The sequence below is a fragment of the Tyto alba genome, unplaced genomic scaffold, assembly GCF_018691265.1.
Source record: "Tyto alba isolate M040663 unplaced genomic scaffold, T.alba_DEE_v4.0 Super-Scaffold_44, whole genome shotgun sequence".
In the NCBI taxonomy this organism is placed as follows: domain Eukaryota; kingdom Metazoa; phylum Chordata; class Aves; order Strigiformes; family Tytonidae; genus Tyto; species Tyto alba.
In genome coordinates, this window is record NW_024881320.1 from 3,533,161 (window position 1) to 3,550,970 (window position 17,810).

Here is a 17,810-nt window from a genome sequence, read left to right on the forward strand (position 1 = left end):
TGAACCTCACTGTTAAACAACAGGATGCTGGGCTTTTTCTTTAATGTCCATTTAATCCTTCCTTAAGCATAATTCACATTGTCCTAATCCAAAACTACTGCATTGCAAAAGCATGAAAACTGTGAAAAGGAACTTTTCATTAATTGTTCAGTCACTTTTTCTGTATGACTTCTGTTTCCTTTGCAGTGTTTTTGTTTGCAGCTTGATCTCATACCCATTTCAGCCAGTATTAAAATTCACATTGACTTAACTGGGTGTTGCCAGTGTTAACTGTATTTTCCACAGAAATTCCTGCTGTTGCTAGCCTGCATTCACTTAGTAAAGGAAATCATGTCTAATAAATAAGAAGAAATGTGTGCTTTAGGGAACTTTGGCCACTAGTTTCCTGCATTGTTTTCGCTACTTTTAAATTTTCTTGAGAAGTACCTAGAATGTATCAGGAACAGCATAAAGAAAAATGGTATCGTGTAACTCTGTTGACAGTCCTTACATTTCTCAGTGTGTTTAGGCTTCTTGTCTGTAAATAAGCATAACTATAATCCCTTGTCTCAGAAGAGCAATGAGTATTCATGCAGTAACAAGTGGGGGTTCTTGTTTTACCATCAGTTGCTCACAAAGAAGAAAAGTATTGAAAGTTGATTTTGTGCTATTCAGAGTTCCTGGAAAAATGATGATGTACAGCATTTTAATGTGGTTTCTCCCATAATTTTTCCCCTCTTCTTTCTGTGCTAACTCTCCTCGTAAAGCTGTAAGGCTGCTGAATCTGGTCTCTTTCGGATTTGTGGGAAAATTAATTGTGTGTGACCTAAGAGCTCTGCCTACTCTTAATTGAAGGCATAGAGGACTGAAGCTTTGAAGAAAATACAATTTTTCCCTAAATGTTTCCCAGTCATTTGAACTGCGTAGATGTTTGTTTTAATGCTGGTTTTCATTAACAAACAATGTCCCGTCCCCCCCCCAAAAAAAATTAAAAATCAGCTGAACAGAGCCCATTCCTCTCACATACTTATTAGGCATTATCCAGTGCCTTTTTATGTAGGCAGTGCCTAGCTCCAGGGGTAGAGAAGTGTTTAAACTATGAATTACATAGGGTAAAATTTCAGTATTCTTTTTCTAATTTTCAGATGCAAAAAGAAAACGCAGCACAGACAGCTATTCATCAGATTCGTGGTTAGACATGGATGAAGAGTCGTGTGATGCCCATATCCGTGAGGAGAAGGATGACAGCTTGGATAAGAACTCCAAATCCTTGGTAGATGGCTCCTCCTCACCCAACAGCACACACTCAGAGGGGAAGGAGGGTGCAGGAAGGAAACAAAAAGCCACAGTAATGAGATACCTAAAAAGAACTTTGTCTAATGAGTCAGATGACAGCGTAAAATCAACGACCCCCACAGACTATCCCAAAACACCAACGGGGTCTCCAGCTACAGAAGTTTCAACCAAATGGACTCACCTAACAGAATTTGAACTGAAGGGTTTAAAAGCCCTGGTGGAAAAGCTTGAATCTCTCCCAGAGAACAAGAAGTGTGTTCCAGAAGGCATCGAAGATCCACAGGCTCTCCTAGAGGACATGAAGGTGGGTGTGATAGCTTGCTGATCCACACAAACTGTATTCTGTGGGCATGAAAGACAGCAGGAGATCAGAAATCAAGTTCTGCAGCAGCAGGATGGCAGCTTGTGTGTAGTGACCAGCTCATACCAGCCTGCTATGCCACAGAGAGGGAAATTATGCCTCTAACAAAAGCCATCTCTGCTCTGGGGAGATGGCTGTTTGCAGTCTGATTTAATTGATGCAGTCCTTTCTGACTGTTAAAGCTGTGGCCAAAAGTTTAGATCCTCTCGTAGTTCAGCACTTGTTCTGTCCCAGGTGTAAATATTATACAAAAAAAAAAAGTCTGTTCATATTTATAGTCTTAATCTGCCCTTTTTGGTCTAGTGTCATTCTGGACTAGATCTGATTAACTGACACATACAAAATGTAAATACCTGATTGTAATTCAGAAGATTTATTGTCTAACATTTTCAGTTGCTCTTTTTTTTCTTTCACCTTTTTCATTTTCTTTTCCTCCATTGCCCTCTATAGGTTGATAATTATTCTCCACTGGTACAATATACTCTTTGGAGATGGTATGAGGAGTAAATGCTCATTAGTGACAGAACTTCTTTTCAGGTTTTTAGCATACTAGAAATAGTACTTCATCTGACTTAGGGATAAATGTTTCCTGAAGACTAGTGTGGCCTTGCTGCTTCTAATCCCAACCTTGCCTCTGACCTGTGGCATCCCTTTCAACTACTTAGCTAGCTTTTCTGTGTCTTGTTTTTACATTGTATAAAATAAGCATATTAACTATCTTTTTTTTTTTTTTTTTTAACAAGGATGAAAGCATCATACTCTTGTAATTTTGCTGGGACAATAAGGCTAAAATTGTCAGCCTGTCCTCCATAGGTCCAGTACCATGGCAATTTGGCATGATTTGGAACTATGAGTTCTGATTCGTGGTCTTGTGTTTGGATTGCTAGTTTTGTGCTGTTTCTGTGTACAGTATGGCTTTTCAGCTACATATGTTCTATACACAAGAGCTGTGTAAGCCACAGTCTGAGGGGAAAAATACGTGTTTATATGGTAAAAGGGGAGCCTGTACTTTTTTAGTGCAATTAGTGTAACAGCTGCTTAGAAAGGTCTTCAAAGCCAGTTAAAGAAGACTGAACATATGCAGTGTGCAGTGGAACTATATTCCACAATCTTAGAGCCTGGAAGTGCGATACACGGCACTCATTTTGGTAAACCACAAGAGCTCAGAAAGACTCTTCTTGCAAAATCAGCCACTTTATATATGAAAGTGGACACACATGCTTGGCGCTGTGGCTGTATATTCACTGCCTTTCTTTGTGATCAGTCATCTAATCAGAAATTAGAATGAAGCTTTAAGACCGGGAGTTGAATTTGTGGTGAAGGAGAAGGAATGGTAGCGTTACTTTTCCAAGCTTGATGCACAGACCAGGTTTCACTTAAAAATAACTTGCCGCTTCTTGAAATCCCACGTAATAAATGGTGCAGATGTTCAGAATATGATCATGCACGTTCTTTTGATGACATACTCCAATGCACTGTGAGACATCTTACTAGAACATGGCAAGATACCATATGTGGTTTAAAGCACTGTGTAGGAGTATATGTTTTCTTACTCCTCTCCAGAGCAGTGGCTTCACTAGCTACAGAGACTGAGAACTGAAAATGGACATTTAAGAAAAAGGCCCAAGTTGTGCCCTTTTTGGTGATATTGTTCATATTTAACTGGTTTTAAGCGGCCATCTGCCAGTTTATTTTGTGCATCTAGCAGAGTTGCAGGCTTGATGTTCCATCCTCTTTGATAACTGCCTGCTTCTGAACTTTCTCTCCTTGCCAGCACACACTGTAACCATCAGAATGTAGCCCAGCATCTGGATATTTATGGTTCCCTGCTGGTTGAAGAGCCCATGACCACATCTAAACATCATGCACGCTGCAGAATTGATTTCTCTGGAATCACCTCTGTATGTTTGGTGAGCCTGTGGCTGATTAGTCAGAGCAAGACCTTTTAAAAGGATGTTAACTCCAACATTTTCTTGAACGGTATCTCAAGAACTGTTAAAGAACTTTCTCACCCATCTTTTTTTTACAGTATTGGCCCACATACAGGGCAGTTCTCAATCTTCAAAGAACAGGAGTCAATACAGGATAGTAAATTGGTTAAAGTCCGTATAGTCTGCTTCCTCTATAACTCTCCCTGTGGTTGCATAATCTGCTTGCTGGATGGTCTGCAGGAGTTGGGGCAGGTAGGGGGAGTTGTACTCAGATCAATGGTTGCTTGAGTACACTTCCTCTCAAGTCAGGAGTGGAACCCAGGAGTCCCTACACAGGCCTTCCCTTTGCTCATCAGCAAACTGTGTGAGGCAGCCGCTGACAGGGTGTGTTCCATTCCCATCGAGTGTTGGGACCCTGGATGCAACAGCCCATTGCTCTTTCTGCTGCTATGTTCACTAACATGGTAGAGAACAGTGCACTGGAGCCAAAGCAGCCTATCTCCTTGTAACCCATGTGATACCAAAGCATGAAGTTTGTTTTATTCAGTTTATCAACTTAAAAAAAAAACAAACAAAAAACAAAACAAAAACAAACCCAAGTGTATCAGTGTATGTTTAGGGCTTCTGCCTTCAATGGATAGAGCATGCTGATGGAAGAGTAGCCAAGTTACTGATTTCAGCCCCTTTAGCATACATCTAGCATAATGGTCCTTGCAGCCTCAGCTGAAGATGGGGATGTGACTGTTCCCTTGCGGTTCCCAGTGATACTCATCACCACCGTAGTCATGTCCTTCACAAGTGGTAATTGACGAGCTGTTGTTACCTCTGGTTCACAGATAGGGAACTAGGGTGCAAAGAGATTAAGATACAAGTGACCGTAATTTTGGATGCCGGTTTTACGTGCTGTGGATATGATTTTCAGAAAAGTTAGCATTATTTAAGAATTATACATGCAAAGGATAATTTTAATGGTATTGAAACTGTAATTTCTTAACATTTCTGCAGAGCAGAAGTTCTGATCTTTAACCAGGCGCGAGGAAGAGTAGGAACATACAATCCATGACTGCCTATGAAGTGTGATTTAAAAGGTTTGCCCTGTGTCACATAGAGACATAATGGCAGAGGAAGAAATACAGTCCATGTTTTCCAGGATGGTATTTATCTCCTTGACCACTAAATCATATTCCCTCTTACTTCGCTACTAGTTTTCCAACTTGCACAGAAAATAATGTGGGGATTTTGCTGATAGCATTAGCAGTAGAGTGAGCAGAAGCCTGGCACCTTTACCTCACCCTGCTGAATATCCAGAGCACCAGTCATCTGTGCAGCTGAATGGAGGCAGAAATCCTGCAGAAGAAGCTGTACAGATCATATGTGCTGTGACTGCATTCAATTATATTCACAAGCTTTATTTCATGGGCAACCTGACTTTTGGGCACGTGATATATTAATAATACAGCCTATAAAAAGTACCCTTTTAGTGCACCCATTTGAGAGTTATTTTTAACAAATGCATAGCAAGAACATGCTCTGACAAAAAGTCTGAAAGCTCATGCTCCGCTTGGAAAGTCTTAAGCAAGTTTCTTCCTGAAGAAAATAAATCTGTGTTTATTGTAGCAGTTTTATTTCTTAATGAAATACACCCAGGAACTTTTCTATGTGACATTCAAGTCTGGTTTTGTGCTTCAGTAAGAAAAATTAATGTTTTCAGAAAACAGGATATGGGTAGTTAAACTGGAGAGAGGAAACCATTTTTTTCAGTGATGTGAAGTTTCACAGAATGAATCAGGGTAACTTGCAAAGAATCCCAACCTTCCCATCTGAGCAAGAATACAGTAAAGGATGGGCGACTGGATTATTGCTCTAGCTGTAGTTTTATTTACCACTGTATACAGCTATTTAATGTCAAGTAGGTGAGACTCTTTGAAGTAAAGTAATTTATTTTCCTTGTGAGAAGGGAGACTGGAAACTAAACTAAGCAAATTCCTTACACGTCATCTAAGCTCCTAACTAACTGCGACTATCTAGTGGGGACACAGCAATTCAGAAGTGCCAAGCTAATGTCTCTGCAGATTGAGAACCCATTTATCACCATGATCGATGGTGTGCAGCAGCACAAGGGAGGCTTATTTGCAGAGCATAACACAGGCCTCTCTTGCGGAGCGGGTCATTTCTTCCCTCAGCTCAAACAAGGAATTAAGTTCTTGTTGGCTGCAGCTCTACTGTATGGGCACTGTATCGCATGAGACCTCTGTTCACCACCAAAGGGGCTTCTCAGAGGCCTCCAAACAGCAATTACCAACAGCAGCATTCGCTCCGTAGCAGATGGCATCTGAACAATCAGCTGAGGAGATGCAATACTCTCCGTATCCAAATGTCTGCGGAGGGGCTCTCTGTGAGCTGTACATGCAGCAAATGTGAGGGGAAATTATTGTGCAGATAAACATACCCTCCCCAAGAGTGCTCAGCTGACCCAACTTGCAGGACAGAAGGCTTGGCAGTGTAGTTGTTGGCAGGGTGAGCAGCCAGAAGACACTGCAGCCGTTGCCCTCACATCCTTGCTGTTGGTGTTACTGTTGGAGGCACATGCAGCCTGCAGTTGTACCTTGTTTTTCATATATACGTGCCCTGAAATTAAATATGAAACAGTGCAACAACTCCAGCTCTCGATTTAAAAATGAAATAGCAGCTGAACTGTTAGAAAAGTACTTACACTGATGAGGAAGAAAAGGAGGAAAAAAAAAAATCACTGAGAAGTAATTTTACTTAGGTGGTGGCCTTGGGGATTGGAAAAATTTCACCATGTGGCTTCTCCATATTTAGCTACCCAATAGCATGTCAGTCTAATAAAGATGCAACTGAGGTGGACTTACGCATTAAGAAGAGACTAGAGAAGTAACCATCTTACTCCTTGGTGTAGTTTGTGCCCCATATCACAGGACAGGTAAAGCTGAGCAAACCTTTGATTGTGACAGTCTGTATCTCAGATTAAACACTCTGCCAGTGATACTTGTCTGTATGCAGCCTCTGCTTTCAGCTCACAACATTTCTGTTGTGCTACTAGCAGGATGGTGATTCGTTTGCTGCTGCTGGGGAGGAGGATTGTGAGATCTGTCTCCTAATAATGCCACAGACCTTCCCCACTTCAAAGCAAAAATGCTGCCCTTCAGAAAGGACTGTGGAAGTCCATTAGGGCAGAATAAACTCAGTTTGAAGAACAGAGTTTGTCAAATATCCGCAACTCCTTGGCAGCAGGAGAAGATTCTTGTGCAAGACAGATGATATCTACTGAAATATGTTCTTACTTTTCCTTGCCAAGAAATCTTACCCCCTTCTCAGTCTGATGACAGGAAAAAACTCCCTCTACTGAATGCATTTCAGGGGAGTCATTCCGTGCTGTGCTTTTGAAATTAATGGCTAAGCTGAATTCTTACATGCTTAATCGGTTTCTTTCCTTCGTACCTGCTGTTGTCACCACAGCCTCCAAGTGTAATGAATCAGGCAGCCTTGTGCTGGATGAGCATCATGTTGTTTGTCTAACTGGAGCCCCATGGCTTTTCTTTATCTTTTTTCTTTTTTTTTTTTTTTTTAAGCAGGTGAACAAAAGTCTGTCTCCTCTAGCTTGTTGTGTGCTGGCACTTGATACTACAGTCAGTGCAACTGTGGCTTGGTTATGGTTCTGCTGCTAAGACATCCATTGTTTTCAGCTGGCTGAAACGATAAACTGCCATAGTTCTACATTTCTTCTTGGATATTTTCACGTGATACATATGATAACAAAACCCCTTCATTATCTTGCCAAGTTCTTGGAATATAGTCTGCTTTCTGTTGAACCCAGAGTCTCTGACAGTCGTTAGTGGAAATGTTAAGGTTTTCTGTTTTACAAGCTTTCAAATCTAAGAGTAGCAAAGTAAAGAGGGATTAATTTGTCCTTTGTTTATATGGCTCTCAAGCTGCCACCTTGTTCTGGAGTTTTTTGGCTTTGCTATGAGAATACAAAAGACCTCTCCATTTTTAGGATTGAAAACTAACTTTCAGACTGTGGTTACAGTTCAGTAAATAAAGTCATCACTCTCTCAAAATAAAAAGGAGATGAGAAAAGAGGTGCTCACGTAAACTCAGCTCAGCCAGCTTAATTTGCCAGTCACTAGTCCGTATGTAAAAGTTGTTAGCTGTTTCAGTTGAAGAGTGTACGGCTGGAGGTGCACTACAGACTCTTCAGCACAATCAGGTTGAGGCAAGCTGCGTTCTACTCCCCACCAGCCAGGCTGTGCCTATGCAAGCTCCTGAGCACCGCCACAGTGCCAGGCTAACAAAACTGGGCTTGCACTGGTATTGCTTATTTTGGTCATTGGCACTGCTTTCAGGCTAACCAGTATCAAAAACAGCCTTACTGGTATGATCATACCTGAAGAAGCAGCACTATGCTGGTGCTGTGGTGTCTATTAGTAAAGCATCTCTCATTTAAGCACAGACTGGGGAATTGGGCTGAATCTGGCAGGTTACCTGAGCTCCAGGGAGAGAAAGCCAGCCCCAGGGACGCTTGTCCAAACCCTAGTTTAGATGCTAGTCTGCCTGCTCAGGCCCTTGGGGCCTGAAACATGCCATCGTACTCCAGGCTTTAGTTGGATGATTACAGATGAATTCCAAGTGCGCTTCCTATTAAAACAATTACCGTATTTTAAGCTCTTTTTGTGTAGTGTGTGAAATTTCTAATTATTAAAGCTCTACACTGGGGACTTGACAGAGCCTGGTGCCTATTGTTGTCTAATTAAGCTTTTTTCAAGAAGTCTGTGTACTTGGGAGGAACACCGTTGAACTTCATTGTCTGGGGTTATCTCCTAAATTCTGTTACGAGGTAATTTCCAACCTGCAGTTCTTGTTTGGTTTATTGGAGCATTTTTTTTTCCCTTTAAGCTGTTAGTGGCTATTTGGGCTTCAGTTTTCAGCAGCACAGCACAATCTTCCTTCCAACTCATTTTTTGTCTTCATTTGTTGTCTTTTTTAGCTGCCTGAACTCCACATGAAGAGCTTTGTAGATAGGTTAGTTAGCACATAGAGAGTCCTGGGAAGCAAGCGTGGGACTATTCACAACTGCACAACTGAGTACACTTAGAGTTCTTCCCCACCTCTGTGTTGAGTTACATGGTCATGGGAGTGATTCACAGCAGTAGAAGCTGTGTAAGCCAGAGCAACCCACTCATGAAATTTCTAGGACAGTGCATCAAAGCAAAAGGATTTGGTGGGGGTGGAAGGGAGGGGAGATCAATCTTTTTTCCTTAATACTGTACTGCCCAGAGTCAGATCCTTTCCTAGTGAATACTCGGGAACCTGAATGCCTTACCTGATCACGTAAAGTGAACTAGATTGCAACTGCTCTGGCCTGCACTTCCACGTGGAAGGAAGGCCAGTGGAAATGGCAGTGCCCTTGAATTGCCACATGCAAAAAGATGAAAGGTTACAGTGCACACTTCTGTATCTTGACTTACCTGAACGCTCAGGCTTCTGAGGATTGCTCTAAACTTATACACTTGATGCCCTGTGACTTCAGAAATAATGGTGGCAAAGCCTAGCTGCTTCCCAGGTCTTTTGTAGACTTGGTTAAGAGTGAAGGTGTTGGTTGTGGTGACTCCTTGGGTTGTCTGGGATTTAGTGAGATGGAGTTTAAAGGGAGAGGTGATACTGGTATTAGACTGGTACCAGTGGAAAAACATCAGTCTTTTGGATGCACCAATTTTAAAGAATTCTTTAATTTTCAAGGTGATTCTTGGGTGATTTTGCTGTCTGTTTTGCAAGAAACTTCACATTTTGTATCTTAATGACAGGTGCAAGAGTTTCAGTGTGAATTGCAAGTTTGGAAGCAAAAGTAACCTGCAGAGATCTTGTCACTCTATCTTTTATCAGAGTGGAGTATTGTCTTCTGTAAGTCTCTGCACTCTTCAGTTGGAAAAATATTTCTCTGGTTAATAAGGGCCTTTTCATTTGCAACAGAACATACTGAAGGAACATGCTGATGATGACCAAAATCTTGCCATTTCGGGTGTCCCGGTGGTCAGCTGGCCCAAGAAGACCACAAAGGTAATGAGACACAATTATTTACCAATCATTGTTGTGCTAGATCTTGGTATTTATTTATCTATAATCTGACAAAGTGCTGTGTATGATACTTTGGCAGCTGCTGGCATTTTTAACATGAAATATTATTTTTAATGGTTTTATGATTAGGTGTTGAATCAGAACATAAAAGTGCCTCAGCAGGGAGAAATTGTTAGAGTCTCCATTTAAAAAGAATTTGTCTGGGCCTTACTTAGCAGTATAAAACTTTCATATGTCTTGGTCATTTACTAGTCATGGTTAAATGTAAAAATGGTGATGCAACTGTTTGTGTAAAATTAAGTGATGTGTAAATCCCACAAACTGGTCACTTAGTAAGCACTCTCATCTAGATGAGAGGATATTTTTTCTCTTATACTATGAGACCTCCTGAATTCTCTGTACAAGTGTGCTACTGTGACTTTGGAGGGTTGTTTTCTGTCACTATATCTTCATTTTTCCTCCTATACATGGAAGTAATTCTCTTCATTTTGCAGGAGGACCGTGAGGTTTGCTTCATTAATGCTTGTAAAGAGTTTGAAATAATTAACTAAAGAATAATGTTAAAAGGCTGGATGTTATTTATAACAGTGGTATGTTTACCACACTAGTTATTCAGCATGCTGTAAAAGCAGCTTTGCTTATTTAGAAGATGCCTCATCGCTTCTATTTTTACTTTCATTTTTCACTGAATTAGTTTTATAATACATAATTTCTTTAGAAATGCTGAAAGGGTCAGTCAGCTTAAATCAGGCTTCTAGCTGAAAAATCTGTTGTTGTTGTTATCATTGTAAATAACTTTCAAAAAATTAACTGAGTGAATTATTTATCCTGTTCTCACTTTCTGTGCTGGTGCACTTGTCATGGCTTTGCATATAATCGCTTGTAGCCACAAGAACTTGCTGTTTCCAAATAGGAAGTTGGAGACCATGAGCATCAAACTGCCAGAGGAGAGTGGGGCAGAATGAGCATATCATGTTCCTTCTTGGTTTCTTTTTGGGTTTTAGCTGAGCACGTTTCAGATAAGTTACGTCTTGTTAAATACATATTCCCCTTTTAGCTTGTAATAAATCCATGGGAATATGCTTTGTGTTTAAAACATTTATTTGTTTAAAAACAACAGTGGAAAACCTTGAGAGGAATAGGTGTCAAATTCTCTGTTCCACTGCTTTAATAGCTGCCATTCATTCATCAGTCAGGGATACTCAAAGCACTGAGTAAAGTAAAATCTCTGTGACCAGAGAAAAGCTGGTGTGTGAAATGTATACAACAAAACTATGAAACAGCTGACGCTTTTGCTGTATCTTTTGAGCTTGTGGTAGAAGTGAGAATCTTAGTGTTTTGGTGCTTTTATAAGCTTTGGCATTTGCTAATGTTCTTGTTCACTTTATTTTAGAATCCTTGATAAATGGTTCATTTCTTATATTTTATTTCTGTGCATTGGCAACATAACTGTGACTGTAAAAGATTTGTATTTTTTGTGACTTAAATCTTATCCTGCCTTGCAAAATCCATCTTGCTGGCTGAAAGGTTTGGGGTTTTTTTTAACTTTCTGGTGTATATTTTCCTTTAGCCTTTCTGAAACAAAAAACTTTAGAACTCATCATTTCCAGTGCTACGGTACAATAACAAACAATGAAACACATCAGATAATAACAAATATGAGGAAAGCTTTCACAGAAAGTCAGGCTTTACATTGAAGTTTGGAAATAAACAAAAATTTGTAACAGAAGAAATCCTTTCACCATTCTCTTCATACTTATTTTGCTTAATCTGTGATGTTTGTGTTGTGTTTTAATTACAAGGTATGCATGCAGATATGGCTGAAGGTTTCCCAAAAGGAGTTTGTTGCTGTGTTTCTAATTGACAAATGTCCATTTTCATCTTACATGTTACAGCTATTTCCTTGTCTAGGACCAGAGGCCAAGTGAGCAGGCTGGGAAGACATGTCTTACAGTTGAGCCTTGTAGGCCCAAATTAAAATATATTGGAAAGAGAATATAGGGGAGATTTGTATAAAGGCAGTGTTAGTAGTTAAGCTTGGTTATTTCTGCTTTGTTTCCTGTAAATCCTGATAAAGAAATAGAAGATTTTACAGAGAAGAAAACCTTTAGGGAGGGGGAAACTCCCTTTAAATTGGATTGTAGCTGGTGGAGCAAGTCTCCATGGCCAGAAGATTCCACAAATGTCAAGCACAAGGCAGGGGAGTAAAACTTACCAGTAATTTTGCTTTCTGTAGTATTGCTCTTGTAGTATGTAGGAGAAATGCCAAATACTTAACAGTGCCTTTCCTAAGATACTTGTGTTCAAAGGGAGTGCAGATACAATGCAGTGTGGTACCAGCTATTGTGGGGTTGGTAAGAAGACATTGTAGCTGGTATTTTAGCTTCCAGGGAGAGGAGTATTGTCTGATTCCAAGTCCATAAAGAAAAAGAAGGGAACTGAAATCCAGAAAGAGGAGGCAAGAAAGGGAAAACGTGGCTCTTGCTTTCTCCCAAAAGAAGGCTCCAGAAGACATTTAGAAAGACAAGAGCAGCAGATGGAGAAGGAAGAATAAAGCCAGCATTAAATGCCAAAACATTTCAAAGAAAATGGAAATGACTGTAAAGAAAGGAGGGGAAGAGACTAGAAACAGCGAGAGAGCAGGATGAGGAGAGAGGCAAGTACCATAAAGGGATAGAGTGGGAAAAGAACAGAGCAGAGGGAGATAACTCTTACTAAAGTAGAAGATCCCTGGAGTAGGGACACGGAATGTCTTAAACTATGTGAATAACTGAAGTTGTGGAAGGGTGTGCTTAGTTATGTTGACTTGCTTTTGAAAGAACATGCTTTTAATAATCTGAATGATATTCGAAGTAGCAAATATTTCCCTTTAAAACTGACTCACAGTTTCTTTTGTGTGTTGCTAGTGTGATGTGCCAACAGTGTGCTCAGTTCTGTACTACAAAACGGTTGCTTGAAGACTCTGAAATTCTGGGGTTTAGGGAAGAAACATGTTCACTTACCTTAAATCACAGTTCACAGTGGATAAGGTGTAACGGGCAAGATGTTTAACTAAGTATGTGGAAGGCTCAGCCATATGTTGTGGCCCCATTGTGCTGCATCGCTCCTGCCTACCTTTCCTAAAGGCATTTGAGGCTGTCAGGTTTCCTGCAGCTCGCTCTCAAAAAAAATTACTCGCTGAGAAAAGAAACAGGAGTAATGATCAAAAATTTTTTTGTAAGGTGATAAAATAAATGGGTGACATTTGATTATCTTGTGGTTAGTGTACAAAATGGGAGGCAACGGTCTGTGTTCTGTTCCCAGCTCTGCTGCAGCCTCCTTGTGTTGCATGAGGTGAATGGCACATTTCTGCTCCCTGAATGTTTCTTCATGTAAGGAGATGGTGCTTCCCATCTTGGGGGGTTCTGAGGTGAAATTAACGTTTATAAAGATCTGTGACATCTTCAGCAGAAAGTTTCGTAGTAAAATGTATGAACCATTATTATTTTTTGGTAATATAGAAATGGTGTGTGATTCATAGGCACCTCTTCCAGATCATATTTACTCATGTTTATGGAGCTGTTTTGAGCTTTTTCATACTTTTTCTAATTTATTGGTAATTACTTAGCACAATAATTACATTCCAGTGGGCACCTTTTTTATATTTTTTTTTGGCAAATGCTCTTTCAGAAGCAGCAAGAACCTGCCTTTTTCTTTTAGCTACAGAGTAAGAGAAAACAGTCCATTTTCAAAAGAAGTCTCTGTCTGATAATGATTAATTTACCAAAATGTTTGACTTTGCCAGGGATCCTAGGGTATATACAACAATCCTAATTTAGGCCTCTTCAAGGAATCAGGAATGTGGGACAGAGTGGATATTTGACACCTACTTGTCCTGACGGCTGACTGACAGTTTATGTACCTTCAGACTAAGCAGCACATTTTTCCCAGCTGGCTGCCGAACACGGATGCAGCTGTGGATGTGTAAACCCCATCCCCTTTCCTTTGTTGGGGGTTGGTCCAACAGTAAGTCGTCCTTGCTTAGTGCAGTGCTGAGTGTTTTCTGTGGGTGTTTTTGTAATGGTAGTATGAAAGGAAGAGCTCTGTAGGGTATGCTGCCTTGAAATTTTGGGTTCTTAAGGGACTAAAGAGGAGTGAAAAGTAATCCTGACAAATTAACTCCTTCCCCATCCCTGGGACATGAACTTCTGGGTGATGTGAAAAGAGAGCAGGGCCTAAACCTGGTTTTCCACTGTGGTGACAGATTGCTAATCACTGGTGCAGAAAGCTGACTACTGTCAAGCCAAATCTTGAAGCCCACTCTCAAGTTTTGCTCAGCTGTACAATACCAGAGTTCCCATTTTATCTGCGCAGGGATTAGGGGTAGCATTTTATTTAAGGAACTCCGAGTATGGCCCAAGTAGAAACCATGCATTTTTCAAACCAATTCCTATTTCTGGAAGACAACAGTCAACTATAGTAGCATGTAATTACACTCTATGGCAGTGCCTTCTGTTTTTATTGTGATAAAGATCTTTAGTTGTCTATGAAGAGCAGCTATAAAGAACTAAAATGTGTTTGGACTCTCTTGTTTTGTGAAGAGTTAGAAATGCAGAATGTGAGCCAGATTCTCATCTCTCTTACCTGGCACAAACCTAAAGCCACTGCATTTGTAATTATAGCAAGTGTCCAAATATATATAGGTCTGGCTGTGAGCAGGAAATGAAGCTGTAATTTTCAGTAGCTGGTTAACAATGCTGCAGTATGTGGCTGTTTTTCTGATGCTTGTTCATACACTTTTTCCATGTAATTTTTACCTGTTGATTTTAAGAAGAGGTACTTGAGAAGTATAATAAGGAAGTGGTAATATTCTTATTTAAAGGAGCACAATTAATTAATAAAGGCTACAAACCAAAATCTTAATTGGATTGTGTTTTGTTTTGTTTTTTTAAAAAAACAACCATCCCTACAATTGGCAATGCAAATAAGGTTTGTAGCTATGTACCAGTGTATGAGAACCAGGAAGAAAATACGATCATTAAAAAAAAAAGAAGAGGAAGACATCTCTTGGGCTGTTTTTTTTGCTGTTGTTTTTTGGGTTGGGAGGGTGGTGGTAGGTGGGCACAGGGTTGAAAGGGACCTTCTGGGGTTTTGACTCTACCTTCCTGTTACCATGGGCAGCATCTGATTCCAATCATTAGCACATTCTGTCCTTCAGTCATTTATTTTTTACCCTGTTATTTTTACTAGAAATCTTTTGCTAAATTCTACAGAGACACCCATGTATCTGAAAAAGGATTAACTTATAAGAACTAATCTGTGAGAGGCAGAGCAAAAGGCTGATTAGTATGATTGAGAAAAGGTTGAGTTAGTCATACTCCATCAGAGCAGACAGTCCTTGTAGCACCATGTCCTCTTTCTGATGGTGGCCAGTCACAGCTATTAAAAGAGTTGTAAGAACAAAGCAGACATACAACTATCTTTGCTTGTTTTCCCTGTTAAGCTAGAAAGCTGGAAGATTGTATCTTCATCTTTTGTGTGTGGTGTCCCCTGGTAGTTTTTTTTTTTTTTTCCTCTGTGAATTTACCTAATAATTTGTGGAACCTGTCGATCTTTTTGATCTTCATAGCATCCTGTGGCACTGTCCCCTGCAGTTTAATAAAGCTCTGTGTAGATAAGTACTTCCTTATGTTGTCTCAGATCTGTCCCTTAATACCATAAATACACTTCATGCCCTCTGTATCATGCATTTTGAGAAATTTGAATGAGGTCTCTGTTCACCTTCTCTGTGCTGTCAATGATTTTTTTTTTGTATGTCCGTTACTGCTTCTCAGTCTTTTGCACCCCCAATCCCAAGCTGAAAAACACTAGTAAGTTCAGTCTTCTGGTACACAAATGGTACCATATGTTTGATAATTTTTCTCACTCTATTCTAGTTCCACTACAGGTAGTTTAGAGATGAGGGTGGATATGGGACTCCACAACCACATACAGTATTCAAGATGTGATGTTTGAGATCAGAGACTAGAAGAACATGTCTTGTTCAGCATGGCACAACAAAATTGAAGGGGGAGATGATTGTTGTATAAGTACTTCAGGGAATATAAGCACCAGGGGAGGAGAAGAGTTATTTAAGCTAATAGACAATGTTGGCATGAGAACAAGTGAGTAGAAACATGCTATAAATAGATTTAGGCTGGAAATAAGATTTCTGATCATTGTTCATAGTCTTAACTAAACAGCACACAAAGAAAACAGCAGACAACAGTGGTGAAAAGGGTGTTAGAAATAACTTATATTTTAAATAATAAAAAGCAGTGGTACTAGTCATCTTTTCTAGAACTGGAGCCTGTAAAGGTCCTTGGGTACATTCGTGTGTCTGCTGCCATTTTCCAGAAAGGAACCTTTTCCCATTTCATGGTATTTCACATTAAAAATGCTGGGAAGGGAAACGAATTTTTAATAACAGAGGTGCTTTATGGGTGGCTCAAATTTTATGAACATATATGCAACATTATATGTTGGATCAAACTTAAGAAACAGTAAATAAATGGACTAAGAATCAGTGGACACAATAAATGTGATTGTATGCAGAAATTAGGGGGTAAAAGCATAAATTCAAGTGTTGTTATAAACTTCAACTTGAAACCAATGTGATTCTTCAGAAGTGCTGAGCATTGTTTTACATGAGGTTTTCTTTAAATTCAGGGGGAGAGGTGCTGGTGGACAAAGAACATTCCTGAACACCTTTGAATAAATACTTCCAGTTTTTACTTGCTTGCTTACTAAGAATTCCTACCATAGCTATCGCTAGGCCAGCTCCACCCTTAGAAGCAAGAGCAGTGAGGTGCTAGTTACAGCAATTAGTGTTTTAACCAGAGTGGTGTCTGAAACAGATCTGAGCACGTATAAATGGCACAGCATCAGAACAGCACCAGTTTCAGGAGCCTGCCCAGGGGCTACCACCAGGAAAGCAACATTCCTTATAGCAGCAGTGGGAAAACTCTGCCAGATTCCCCAAGACAGACCAGTCCCTGGAGATCTATTCAGGGCACTTCCTGTGGGAATACAAATATACTAGAAAGCAAATACTGACAATTCAAAACAAGCATTTAAGAATTAAAGTAAAAATGGCTTCCTCTTACTGTTGGAAAAATCTGGGAAGGAGAAAAAAAGGTAGAGAGACAGTGAAACAACTCTGTGTAAATTGTTGTATCATGTATTTTTCTGGATGAGATTCAGATAAGTCTTACATCAGTCATTCCGAGTGATGGAGGAGCAAAAAGCAGATTTACGCTGTCACATTTCGTCCTTGCTAGGCACCAGCTTTAAAGGTGTTTGAAGTGATCTCACACAGCACTGCCTGAACTCTGCTTTGTGTCAACAACAATTTTAAATGCCAATAGTCTGCAAGAAGATTTGCATATACAAATATGTGTGTATTGTGAATCCTTTTTGTTGATAAAAATCCTGATTCTAAAGTTCATAATCTACTGCAAATCAGACGTTTCTTGGTAGTTATTGGATGCTAATAATTAATTTATCTTCCAGAAAAAAACTTAAGTACAAAAGAAAGTGAGGATTAAGATAAATTTAAACTTTTCTCTTTACCAATTTAAATTGTGATTGGAATCAGTGATTTAAATAATTTTGAGTAATTTCTCTTCTTTTACACTGTAGGTTAGTAGATGCCATGTGGTAGGAGAGCGCTGAAATTTATTCAGAAAGATATCCCAGTTTTGGGATCTCTACAAATCTATTAAGAAACAAAAACACATAGTTGAGGTTTGGGGGATTTTTTTTTTTTTTTAGGGGACTTCCCACAGTAGCTGTGCATGTATGAAACTAATCCCTTTCCCTGCTAAATACACTTGGGAGCAGGTAAAAACCTGATGCACCAGAACCAAATACTTCTTCAGATGCTGTGCAAAGGAGTAAAAGCTGTTGAAGCTACCAGGAGTTTCTGTCAAGCCTCTGCTTTCCTGGGGCAGTGCTGCTGAGGAAGGCAGCTGCTTGCCTGACTTGTTTATTTTTGTGAGCACTGCTTCAGTCTCTTATGAACATTAGTCCTCAAGACAAATTCACTTCTATGGTAACTCCATGCAGACCAGAGAAGTTTTCAGGGTATGGTGTATGTGTATCATACATAACATGCCCAAAGAGCTTCA

At 39.9% G+C, this 17,810-nt stretch overlaps 1 protein-coding gene across 11 annotated transcripts in view; it reads left to right on the top strand.

Moving 5' to 3' along the window:
• KDM2B (lysine demethylase 2B) overlaps positions 1-17,810 on the top strand; it is a 125,304-nt gene that overhangs the window by 74,937 nt on the left and 32,557 nt on the right. For all 11 annotated transcript variants that reach the window (XM_033008364.2, XM_042805709.1, XM_042805712.1 and 8 more), the window contains 2 exons: positions 1,125-1,579; positions 9,559-9,645. In XM_033008364.2, coding sequence (XP_032864255.1) covers positions 1,125-1,579; positions 9,559-9,645 — 542 coding nt within the window. The remainder of the gene's footprint in view (positions 1-1,124; positions 1,580-9,558; positions 9,646-17,810) is intronic.